This window comes from Paramormyrops kingsleyae, chromosome 1 (genome assembly GCF_048594095.1).
Source record: "Paramormyrops kingsleyae isolate MSU_618 chromosome 1, PKINGS_0.4, whole genome shotgun sequence".
NCBI classification, from domain to species: Eukaryota; Metazoa; Chordata; class Actinopteri; order Osteoglossiformes; family Mormyridae; genus Paramormyrops; species Paramormyrops kingsleyae.
The window spans coordinates 62,797,363-62,810,680 of NC_132797.1; the positions used below are offsets into that span (position 1 = coordinate 62,797,363).

Sequence of the window (13,318 nt, forward strand, 5' to 3'; positions counted from 1 at the left end):
GAATGCCCAGACAAGGTTATGTTTATGACACGGAATTGAGGTCCATGGCCACAGAAATAATGTTTCACTGTCACTAAATAGTCTTATGTCAAGATACACCTGATCAAGATACACGTCCAATCACATTTACATTTGAGATCCATAGTAAATAATATACACTGATCAACAGACACTTGAAAGCAGATTTAGTAGGTTGTTAGCGTGAATCGCTTAGTGTAACAGGTGCAGGAGAATGGAATGCGCTGCCAATCGTATAATGACCCACAATCCATATCCAACTTGTATGCACACAGTAATGTGATAGACAGCTACAACAAGCAGATGTGATACATATAAAGTATGTGTACTGTGCTATTTCGTTACATAAAAAGTAAGTTACTGTACTGCACCATAAAACATTTCTCCCCAGTTTCTTCTTTCTCAGTTGCCATTGTTTGCTGCTGTGCACATCCTTTGATTTCATAGTGTCTCGTGCCTTATTTTTCATCACATTTAATTGAAATCTCTTTTTATTTTAAAGTGCTGTGATTTTATATTATTTGCAGTAGAGTACTGTGTGTTTATTGTACAGCATTAACTGCATGTGTTTCCTGTCCCTATGCTAGGTCCTTCTCTTTCTTTGACCAGTTACTAGTAAAGTTGCCAAACAATACCTATTTTTTCCTATTATGTCCAGAAAAACTTCCAGCTCCACCTTTCTCCTTCCATTTCTCAATGAACTCCCATTTTTTCGCCCTTGGAATGTATTTTTTTTAACTTTATTTTTTAATAGAAAAATACAGTAATACAACAACAATACAAGCAAATAGTGCAAAATAAAGGAACTAAAGGAATTTTGTCAGCACAAGGATTCTGTTTCTGTGCCATGTTGTGCAACGCAGTTTGATGTGTGTTATAAGGAAGTTATACTATATGCCCAAATTTGAGTCATTGGGGGTGTTTATTTAAATTAGTCTTGCCGTGCACACAGAGTCACATTTAGAATGTGTGAGATTTATCAAATTCACTTCGTATGGCTGTTTGTACGCGCAAGTGATAAATACCAATTTGCCTGTGAGTACCAGTGATTCCTACGCACACATTTAGGAACTGTCTTATACGCACGTGGATAAATGAGACCCCTGGCCTAAAAAATGCAACGAAAACACTAACTTCCACAAAACAGAGGAAGTCACATGGACATGCGGCCAGCGTGATTAGCTCCCTAATTTATAACTTGCATATCTAAATATTTATTGTCATTATTACAGCCCTTTCCTATAAATATGGCTCCACGGCCAAACAGCAGAGAGGACAGATGACGAGGGGTGACAATCAGAAAGTGTCATTGATTTGCTTCCATGGAACTGTAGCCGTGTGAAATGCACAATCCTTCTGAAAACATGAAGGCACGTTGCAATTCACTGGCTCGAGTGGCGACACGGCAGGAGAAGGAAGCGGCAGTGCCCTTGATTTAGCAATAATAATGGAAATAGCTTTTTATTCAAAGGCAGCTGCACTCTGGTTGGCTTAGAGAATGACTTCACCCTGCATATTACAGCCGGCATATATTAAGAAGCAAAACCTCTTTGCCTTCAGAGCCCTGCCAGTTCTGAATAAATTACTTTCCGTCTCATTGTGATATGAACACATTTATTACTGCTAATCGGCACCCCCCCCCCAATGACCTTACAGTTGGCCTGACAGGTCTATCCCTCCCACACCTGACTGACATTGCGAAAGGGGGGTGGGCTGAGGGGGTGTGGCCTACTCACCAACACAGGACCTGTTGCTGGGGGAGAGCTTCATGAGGTGGGGGCAGGTGCAGGCTGCAGTGCGGTTGTAGCCAATGAGGCACAGGTGTGAACAGCGGCCATGGCCCTGGTTTGCCTCACAGGGGTTCGAGGCTGGAAGGAATAAAAAAATCCATCTGTCCATCCAAAACAATTAACAGTGTCAGGGTCACAGGGAGCTGGGGGTCACCCTAGATGGGGTCACCCTGGATGGGATAACAGGCCATTCCTGGGCACTTATATGCACACATTCACACACGATGGGAAATTTAGAGACAGATTTGTCAGACTACATGACTCTGGACTGCAGGAGGAAACCAGATGAAACCCACAAGAGGGAACAGGAAAACTCACACACACACATGTTTATATTCATTTTTTTCTGGGAACTGTCCATTAATTTCTATGGGCATAACCCTAATTCCAACTATGACAACCTTAACCCCTACCCAACCCTACCCTTAATCATAAGCATCCAAACAAAATACAAGACTTTTGACATTTTCAGTTTTTGATTGGATTTACAGACACACACACACACACAGCAGAAGTGGAATTCGAACCCATCACCCTAGGAGTCTCATACAGCAGTGCTGTCCACTGAGGCACTGTCCTAAAAGGACTGAGAAGGGGACTTTCATGAGCAATCAGTTGATGAATCAGACCTCCAGTCTAACACAGAGTCAGTCCCCAAGACATCACTGAATTACAGTCTAACGAAAGAGGAAGAGCCTGCAAGCAGCAGAAATGAAACGTTAGGCTGTCACTAATTACATCATTAAACAGAGACGGAGTGGCTATTTGTACACAGAGATGAGAGACTAAAGATTTTTATGCTGAATGGCTGAAGGGAAAAAAAAAAAAGACGGCCTTCACCGTAACAGAGAAACGCTGCAATTTCCACAAGATGCATTGGTTGCCCTCGCCAGTCAGGTGGCGATCAATTCCAACCCTCCCTCCCCCCCCCCCCCTACCAAATGCAGCCCAATGCAATACAGCAAATGAAAATAAAAGCATGATTCCCTGTAAAAGCTCCTGGTCGGGGTGGGGGGGGAGGTGCACAATATCTGAGACTATAACCCCCATTCATCAGTTCCCAAATGCCAAAGTGTCCATTTCCACAGATCCCATAGAGTCCAGTGCCATGTGTTTACTGTAAGCACCTTAAGACCATGGTGGGGACCATGTATATACAATATACAACAGTTAGGTCATTTTAATGAACAGAATATAGCCTCACAGAAGCATGCTCTCAGAAAATACCACAGCCGCAACTCAAACACAGCTTGATTAAGAATATGCCCTTTGGAACAAGATTCATTTTTGGGAAATCCAATTAGAAGTTCTGTATTTATTTTTTTAGCTGAATAATTTGGTAATATTTCCCTGCTCTGGCTGAGAGATCAGTAACAGCAGGGAACAGCATTTCTTGTGAGCAGAGGCAGTCTTGTGTAAAAAATGCCTTTTAGGTTTTAAAACAACAGTCCCTGGGTGTGTTGCAGAAACACATTTTTCTTTTCTGCATGTTCAGTTAGGCTATAATAATAAAGCAGGTGAAATGATGATATCCGTGTCTCTTATCATATTCATTTCTGACAGTTTATTAAAGATCTTTTTCCACCTTGCATTTTTTTTATTGTGACATATTGAAAGGCATATCCAAATTTGGGAATCAAGGCAGAGAGCAGACTGGAGGTAGAATTTGCTTTGTTTTTTGCTGTGTACATTAAGACATCGTGCGCCCAGATGTGCTGATTTCCTAGCTGCCACACTTGAACCACTCAGCATCAACATCCTCACTTTTTTCAACGCTCCCACCCCATCACTATGGCACAATTTAACAAGGCAGATGCGACTGGCCCTGGCTCCAGGAAAAACGTCACTGTCCTCTCCTCAGGCATCACCCTAAGCACAGGGGGACATTTCCCTGTCCTCTCCTTGTTTGTGTCATTGGTTGCTACTTATACCACCCATACTGCTCATCTTATTTTGCTGAAGGTTCCTAAAACAAATACCATACTTTGTTAGTCATCATCTCAAGCCGCAAAAATCTGCCAAAAACCCTAAAACTGGATAAGCTTGTTTCAAAGTCCCATTTCAAGAACTCAGTTACGAATATTCTCACTGATACTGTACATGCAATTGTTTTTTTAACTAACACTTGCTTATTGCTTATTGTACATTGTTGCCCCATGTATGCCTCCACATTACTGCAGTCGATTTTGCTTTATGCTGGCTTTGTTTGTTGCTGTTGTTTGTTAGTACATGTGTATTTTACACCACTTTTACCTCTGTTATTTCTGGCCCTTCCCTCCTTTTTCTTTTTTCTTCAAGAGGCTCTTCCTTTTGCCTAACTGTCATTGAAAATAAAAAACCATTCTTATTGACTTGCCTGGTTAAATAAGGTTTAAAAAAAATAATAATAGTAATTTCCTAGTGAGCATCCATCCTGGTAATTCAGCCACAAGGCAGTAACGTGCCCCCAGACAATGTCCCTCAGAAGATCAAGGCACTCCTCAAAGGTGAAACAGAATGAAAACCTGACTGTTACCTTGGCATAGTTGACTGAGTTCAGTACATGAAACTGACATACAGTGAAGTATGGCTGCCACTAACGACTATTTTTCTATAGATTAATCAGCTCAGCAGCCACAACATCTTTTTTAACGGAGGAGATATTTCGGTTCAACAAGGTAAAAGATGTTGGTGGTGTGTTGGTACTTTTTGCAGTTTAATGTCCGACACGTATTTTTGTATAGTTTTCATTTTTATGTCAGTTCACAAATTATTTTCTATTTAGTGTCTGCTTTCACTTCTTATTTAGTTTACAATAATAATAATAATAATAATAATAATAATGGCACCGTCAATCAATGTTGAATAAGACCAGATTCTACGTTAAACATATTCTCAAACACTTACTGTATTCAATGGAAATTCTAAGGTAGCAGGCAGACAGCTTTATGGCTTTAATACTGCGTGTATTTAGCAACTGCAAGGACAAATGATATTATAAAGCTCTCCGTATTAATGGTAATTTAATGAACATGAGGAGGCAACACTTACAGTGGGTTCCCTATTCTGGCGGTCCAGAATAGTTCCTGTGTGTTTCCTCTTCAGGTGCTCATGCATAGCACCAGTGCCGCTGTGGTATGTTTCTGAAACCTTGCACAGCACACAAACCACCTTTTGTTTTGTGATGATTTGAACTACTCCAATATTTATGGAATGATATTGAAAGAAAAACATTTGATATAATGAATTTAGCATTTTAGAAATCAAAAAGGTAATTTTATTGACATAATTTAAAAAGATACATCGATTTAAAATATTGACGTCGTCACATTTTCAGCGTTGACATAATCGAATATGTCGACTTTATCGCAGCAGCCTTACTTTGAATTACAAATATTGTTCTTTCCTCTTTCAAATATAATTCCCACAAATGTAAAAGAAGGTAGCAAAACAGACTGACTGATTCAAAGACCTTAGACTGTCATGAAACAGTGTTAAATACACCCCCAACTTAACACACACCCGCTCACTTCAAGCCCAATAGACCTGCACAACCTGCAACATACATTTTCTCTCGAGGGGCATGCGTGCACAGTCTCCACAAGTGCACCCGTCATGGAAAAATATATATATACTGTCAGCTATTGATGTAAGGTTATTTATTACTAGTAGGCTAAGAAAGTCATACTCAGGGGTATGTTTCCCAAAAGCTCCTGTTAGCAACTAGGCTTTTGGAAAACGTACCCCAGGTTAGCAGAGTAGTAAACAACATTACAAAGTCTATGATACTGAGATTGACAAAAACAAAATGCTTCTCTACTGCCTGTAGCATGCTTTTGGGTAGCTAAACCATTATGTAATCTATACTGAAGTAAAAAAAAAATGAAACCAGAATTCCAAATTCATTACAAACAGCACATTTACAAGCTGCTCAACTTGCTGACACTGGCATCCTAAAATAATTTTTTGATCAACATGCTTATAGTAATCATGGTTATAGTGATCAGTCGATTATATGGATCAAAAGGTTTGAGACAGAATCATTCCTATCCTTTTTTTTATTTATTTTACTTTACTTTGATAAGCCTACTTTGCCTACTGTGTGTTAACCCATCTGCTTCTGCTAGCTCCCTGAGGCTAATGCTGCATGCACAGAAAACATGACGGGAAGAAGACAGTCATTTTCCCTCAATGACATATATAGACTCATTGAAACTTACGATAAATCGACAAAAACTAGCCACCGAGATGCAATGGCGAAACTACAATAAGCTGATTTTATGTACAATATTGTACTGTATTGAAGTGCAGAGCAGACCGAGGAATTGTGGTGATGGCTAATGAAAACGACGAGAGGTGGACTGACACAAAGTTGTTCTTTATGTTACTCCTTAAAGGGACCCCACAACAAGCAACAATAACACGAAAGCCATAAATGACAGAGAACCAAGGGGAAATTACACTAAGTAGGGTAAGGCACACACACGGTGGGTAATTTCGCAAAGGCTAAGACACGTGTGGATCAGCTAAGAACTGAGTAGAACCACAATTAAAGGCACACACAACAACCAGATACACAGCACAACAAATACCTACACTAAAAAACACAAACAGGGGCTACATACATGCACTCACGAGGCATGCTGGGACATCCAGATGCCACCGGCGCTATAGTGTTATAGCATATTTGAATTATACATAGTTTAATTAGTACAGTACAGTAATTTGAAAAGTGTTTGAAACAGCTATACCAGCGGTGGCCAATCTTATCCGCAAAGGGCCGGTGTGTGTGCAGGTTTTTGGGGTAACCTTTAGGTCAGCTGTTCAAACCCAGATGTGAGGACTCCTCAGCCAATCAGTCCTCTAATTAGTAATATAATTAGGGAGCTGCAACGAAAACCCGCATACACACCGGCCCTTTGCGGATAAGATTGGCCACCCCTGCGTTACTGTATTTTGAAAGAGTCAATAAAATTCTGTAATTCGCTGTAATATCACCTTATATTCATGCAACAAATATACAAATGTCAATTAGATGGAAATCTGCCAGAGACATAAAGGAAAAGGAAAAAAAAAATCTGTTATAATGATTATCCGCTTATAGCGATCAATTTCACCCAGACAGATGTGATCACTATAAGTGGATTCCACTGTAATCACAATGTTCTTGTCACAATGCTAAAAACAAGTTTTAACTATGCTAATGCTACAATAAATAACAATAAATTACAGTATAGTAAATACATGAACCAGTAACAGTTATTTTCATTAACAAGTATTATGTACTGCACATAATTGTATGTGCTAGACTCTTACATGACTGGCCGTGCAGTAGGTTTGTTTACACTAGCATCACCACAAACATGTGAGTAATGTGTTGCACCAGGACATCACTAGGTGATAGGAATTTTTCAGCTCCGCCTAATGGGACCATTGTCGTAAGTGTAGTCCAACGCTGACATAAATGTCATTATCTGGCAAATGACTGTACAAACATGGGTTCTGTGTGAGCCACTGCAGTGCCTCACTGTAAACCAGCCAATCACAGCAGATATTAATTAGCCCACCAAAAAAAGTAAAATCACCTGTTTTACTTAGCGCCAAATAACAGGGTTGTAAATGGGCCTGTAAAACTGCTTTTGGACATTTTTCAAGCAACCCAGGTTCATATACCTTCCATGTAAATGCCAGAGAGCAATTTAAAATACTTAAAACAATGCATTTTATGGCACCTTTAAAGCGGGTAAGGGTCTTGCAGCTCAGTTTTATAGCAACTGTTCTTACAGGAAATATGAACATTAATGCTCTAGGCGCTGAGTGTGGCAGCCGCCTCTTGGTCAGGGGGCCTCATCTCTAATATCTGAAGGCCGGGAATAACGCCATAGGATGCCCCCAACCCCCCTATTAGCTGTGTATAATTTAATTATTACTGAGCCCCTCCACAACCCTGGCTTCTCTGAAACAGCTGTGTCTGACAGGAGTTGATCCATGAGGATGCTCATGGTAACAGCGTCTCAACATACAGTGTCTTTGGACCCTGAGAGTGAGCCACAGACAGCCATCAGACTGACATTAGACTGGCATTTTTAGTAATGCATTCCTATTCCTCCATACTTACCTATGTGGAAGAAGAGTAGACTTAAATGGAACAGGGGTGCGTTGAATTAACTACCATTACATTGAAAGCATTTCATTAAATCAGCTGGGTGACTGAATGGAAGCAGTAAGATCCACCAGAGCTGGCAGACATGAGAATGGGCATGTTCATTCGTAAGCAAGTGGCTGGTGGCTGATCCCATCCATCTGGATGCCAATAGACACTATACAGCTGAGAGTTAATAATATAGTAGGTAGGAGGTGCACAATGCTACCGCACAGAAAAGCATGGTAACACACATTATCTCACACTAATGCACGCTAATGCACTGACTTCACAACGAGTCGACTATTTGAACAGTAACCAAGAGTGTTGTAACTCAGAGATATTTCTCCTATGCACTTAATGCATGGTTAATGGAATTGTTCATTACTGAAACAAAACCGCAAAACATCCCATGTAATGAAGTGGCAGTGTATGCAATTTCCTTACAATTATTTTAGAGTGAAATTGCAGTTGGAATAATCCCAGATCCCTTCTGGCAGATCGACTATGATGACCTGCTGTGCCAGGATCCCCACATTACACTGAGCCGGACAGCGGACATCCTGCGGAAGGCCACCCCATCTGTTACATGCAAAGGCAGTGTGGATCTGTTTTTGGATCTTTGTCTCCCCACCTACCCCCCACATCTTTTTTACTAGATCGGTCAAGAACAGGATTGGCACTCTTGGCTGTTCTACCCTATCCATGCGAAATACAGGGCAACCAAACATTGCTCCAGAGTTCAAATGGAAGAAGATTTGGCCAATCCTGACTAGTCTCTTCCAGGTGGGAGGGGCCTATCTTTTAAAAGACGGCTTTGTTTGTTTTGTTTAGTGGGACAGATATGGTTGTGTTGCCTCACTTTGAGAATTTGTCTGGTTTTCTCATCCTGTATTGTGTAATTCCCCCCCCCCCCCCCCAATTTGGGAAATCGAATAGGTAAGAAGTATGCGCACATACACTAACATGTAGGTTCCCTCTTTGTATAAACCCTTGCATTTTGGTTCAGATACTGTAGGTAAGCCTAGTGTAGTCATGCTTTTTTTTTCTTCTATTTTTGGTTTTAATTAGACCCATAACTAGACAGGATAGGGTGCTATGTTTTCTTATTTTCTTTCCTTTAGGGCCATCCATGTTCTTTTCCCTAGGGTTGGGGCCATCCTCCTGGGTTCCCAGTATCCATTTATTACCATCGTTGTATTAGTTTGTGATAAAACCACTGTCCTATCCCATATCCCAGGCTCTAGTGTGCTCCCTTGATTTCTCTCATCCAGCCCATCTACAGCTAGTCTCGCTATCCCTCCCGATCATATACAGTGAAACTGGTCTACTGTAAGTCGACACTCGCGGGACCAGCTTAAAAGTGACGACTTAGAGAATGGACGAGATACACCTAAGTTGACACTTTGGCGACATGTCTTTCTCGCCGTTTTGTTGACTAGTAAATATAACTCGGCGTTTTGCCGACTTATAAAATCGACACTTCGCCGACTTATGTCTATCTCGCCGTTTTGCCGACTAGTAAATATAACACCATACCTCTACTGCACCGCACTATACACGCGAGACTTAAGACCAGGGAGCGACTAGTGCGATAGGTGGGGATTCCCAGTTTCTACATTGCCGTGGTGACAAGCAGGCGGCGGGAATGCAGCGATTGGGGTGTCGACTTACAGGTAGGAAAATCCATTCATTTGTGTTGTTCGGGATTTAGGTGACGACTAAGGGAATTTGACGACTTACAAGCGGCGATTTACACAAGGAATTTTAAAGGAAACATCATTAGGAAAAATCGGGACTTTTGCTTGAGCGTCGACTTGTGCACATTGACGAGTTACAAGCCGGCGACTTAGACCAGTTTTACTGTATTTGCATCCCAATACAAACTGCCTAGATCAGAGCCAGGAACATGACAATTGGGGGCTCATCAATGGTTATTTCCCATAATATTGTGGGTCAGGGTGTGAACAACTGCATCATACTAGTTGTGTTGGGTTGTCTCAAGAGTAGATTTGCTATGCCTGGTTACTTTTTGGTGGCATTGTTTGACTTGCAGGTTTTTGTTGCTTCCCGTAACTTGGAATTGCTGGGATTGTTTCGTAAGGATGATCTTCTGTCTGTAGCTGCTCACTACGGTATCCATGTACCTAAGTCTGCTACAAAAAAGGAAATTAAGAGGATTATCACAGAGAGGTTGATTCCCTTGGAAGTGGACGGTAACATGCCCACCCTAAAAGAGAACAAACGCAGGTTTGCAAACAATCTGCAACAATGGCTGCAATCTTCTTTACGTGCGTGAAAGCATCAGCCACTATATTCTCTAAACCTCTTTTATGCGGAATCTCCAAATTGTATCCCTGGATCAGGAAAGACCATCTTGTTAACTTCTGGTTGTGGTTGTGCATACGAGAAAGGGGTTATGATCAGTATGCATAGTAATGGGTAAAGGACTAGAACCAAGGTACACTTCAAAAGACCGCAAAGCTCACAAAAGGGCTAGAGCTTCTTTTTCAATAATGGAATAGTTCACTTGATGCTTGTCGAACATAGGTGAGAACTGACAAATCAGGTGATCTAAACAGCCTTGGTCTTCCTGGAGTAAAACTGCCCCAGCTCCTGTAATACTAGCATCAACCTCTAGTTTAAAAGGGGTTAAGAAATCAGGGGCAGCAAGTACCGTAGTGCTACATACAGTAGCAGTGCCTTAGCACTGTCAAAAGCATGCTGGCCTGCCAAAGTCCCAAGAAATGCTTTGACTGGACTAAGTAAACCCATTAAGGGTGCAACCAGAGAGGAAAAGTTTGGGCAAAAACTACGATAACAGCCAGCCATACCGATCGCATTGTCCCAGAAGGGCAGGAAGTCACACGACATCAGGAGCCACCTATACAGAAAGCCAAGGTGACAGCGTGCAGGACGAGGTGAACAATCTGTGCCTATTGATTTCTCCTCCTAGGCTGCTGCAGTGTGATTTCAATGCCACCTCAGAAGCCCATCCACTGCTTTGCCCAACAGCCCTCAGCACAATTAACTGTCAAACAGCACTGCATTTTCTAAAGTGACCAAAATGAAGTTATCACTTAAATTCAAGGTGCGGTCAACAACACTCCCTGGGATACCCAATAGGATCTTAATCAAAACCTGATATAACTATGTGCATGTCTATAAATATTTTGACCAAATTATTCATACCTAGGGTCTGAATAAACTTTAGAGAAAAAAAAACAGCTGGCAGCAATAACACCACTTTTAATGCAATTCTCATGTGAATGAATCTGCCAGTTTGGCTGTTGAGTTCACAGCCATAAACAGAAATGATTCCATAAAAATTACATGACCCACCTAACAAGGTGGAAAACAACAAAAACTCCACAGTAAATTATGCTTGTTTCCTTGTAACAGCACAATTCAACTGATAGAATGTTCTATAACTGAAACACATTGTTTCCACACCTTGACATATAGTGAAAAGTCCCATTTTAAATCGACACACTTGGAACACGGAAATCCAGTGTGTTAGGAACAACCCGTTAAGGGAACAAATCCGCACACATCAGATTCCTGCACTGGGAATGCATCCCTCAGAAACACGGATATTTGGCAGACATGGTTCTTTTGTGATTCTGCTTGCCTGGCTTTGACCCTAGATGACTGTGTGACAACAGAGAGCCAGCTGACACATGGAAACACTCCTGTATTGTGCTGAGCCCCGCATCTCTTCTTGCTACATCCTATGAACTTCTGGAGGCAGAGGCAGCCTGACACGGGAAAGTGTGGAAGCGGCATGTGCTCAGCCGTCTGGGTCAGGCGAAACCCCAGAGACAGAGAGATTCAGTGTTTCCATGTGGCCCCATCTTTGCCACCATTGCTGAGAGCTACACACCAAATGACACAGCCAAGAGCGTCAAGCAGGAGGGTCCCCAAGACACATGTGTAGAGTAGTTGAAGAATGTTTAAACTAGGGACTGGGAGGGCAGGGAGGTTAGTTACGAATTTATGTGGGGAGAGACGGAAAGCCCCAATAAATATTAAAAGTGGGCACTGTAAAAGGCCTACCATTTGTGGTCTGTATTTAAATGCTAGGAGTATTAGAAACAAAATGATTTAGAGGCTTTAATTTCATCGGACACTTACGACATTATAGGAATAACTGAAACATGGATGAGTGACAATGATAGTGAAGAATATAATATGGATGGTTATACGTTGTTCCGTAGAGACCGGATAGGTAAGAAGGGAGGTGGTGTTGCAGTATACATAAAAGAAAACTTGCAGCCAAGGGAGCTCACTGATAAAAATAAAAGTACAGAAGCTGTATAGGTAAAACTACATGCTAAAAACTCAAATGGCCTAATTGTCAGTGTTTGTTATAGAGCTTCCATCGGCTCAGCAGCTCTGCCATCAACTGCCAAGACCCCCCCCCCCCACTTTTCAACCAAGTAAACCAACTTCCTTTCATTCTAACAACTTAAGCTGTTCTGGTTAACCTGCTATAAGACTTTAGGGTCGTGTTTCCACAAACTGTGCTTGCTTTGCAGAACAGTATTTCCCATTTAAGGTTACTCATTTAAATCCGGTCATTGCATTTTCATAATTACATCGTTTGTTTTATTCCGTTATTTCGTGTTTGTTGTTTGTGTTAGGTGTAATGTCTGTCTTACGTTAGTTGTAGTGTTAGCTAGGAATAAATGCATGTCTTTTACACAACTTCAGCCTCCGTCATTGAGTACTCACACTAAGTTCCTGCCTCTGTGCGATCTTGCTACACGCTCTGAACCTCAAACTCGCCTGAAACATCGCGAGACTCTCTCTCATCGGCCGTGAGGGGGGCTTCGCTACCAATTGTTTACATTACCTGGTGACGCAGCTCGGTGGACGAGCCTTCTAACCCAGGTTACTAAGTGATACTGGTAATTAGTGAATCCCATTTAAGTCTCACATTAACAGACTCAAGGGGATACCGCAATCGAGTTTGGAGGAGCTGACCATTCGGCATAACAATTGATTAATAATCAGCATTAAATAATAATTAATTAAACTTTAATTAATTCAAACATATTGGTGGAGATATTAAAATTTACCTGAGCTAATAATTCCTACACCTTCTTGATCTTGTTTTCTCTAATAACCAGGATAGGATTGGAAAATTAGAGGTTTTAGAACCATTGGACGGTAGTGATCATAACATGGTTAAATTCGAGTTTAATTTTAGTGTCCATAGAGCAAAGTCTAAATTAAAAGTATACAATGTTAGGAAGGCTAACTTTAATGGTATGAGACTGAAACTGTAAACTGGATGGAGTTAAATAGCAAAATGGTTGAAGAGGCATGGGAATTTTTTAAAAGCACATTGTTGCAAGTGCAAGAGGAGTTCATACCTGTTTCCAGC

The 13,318-nt window shown here is 41.3% G+C and overlaps 1 protein-coding gene across 9 annotated transcripts in view; it reads right to left on the reverse strand.

The window, feature by feature from the left end:
* Positions 1–13,318, reverse strand: part of LOC111856674 (low-density lipoprotein receptor-related protein 1B-like) — a 276,774-nt gene that overhangs the window by 111,433 nt on the left and 152,023 nt on the right. For all 9 annotated transcript variants that reach the window (XR_011993593.1, XM_072717420.1, XM_023836816.2 and 6 more), the window contains one exon: positions 1,755–1,886. Coding sequence is in view for 8 of the 9 variants with exons in the window: in XM_072717420.1 (XP_072573521.1) it covers positions 1,755–1,886 (132 nt within the window). In the remaining variant the exon portion in view is untranslated. The remainder of the gene's footprint in view (positions 1–1,754; positions 1,887–13,318) is intronic.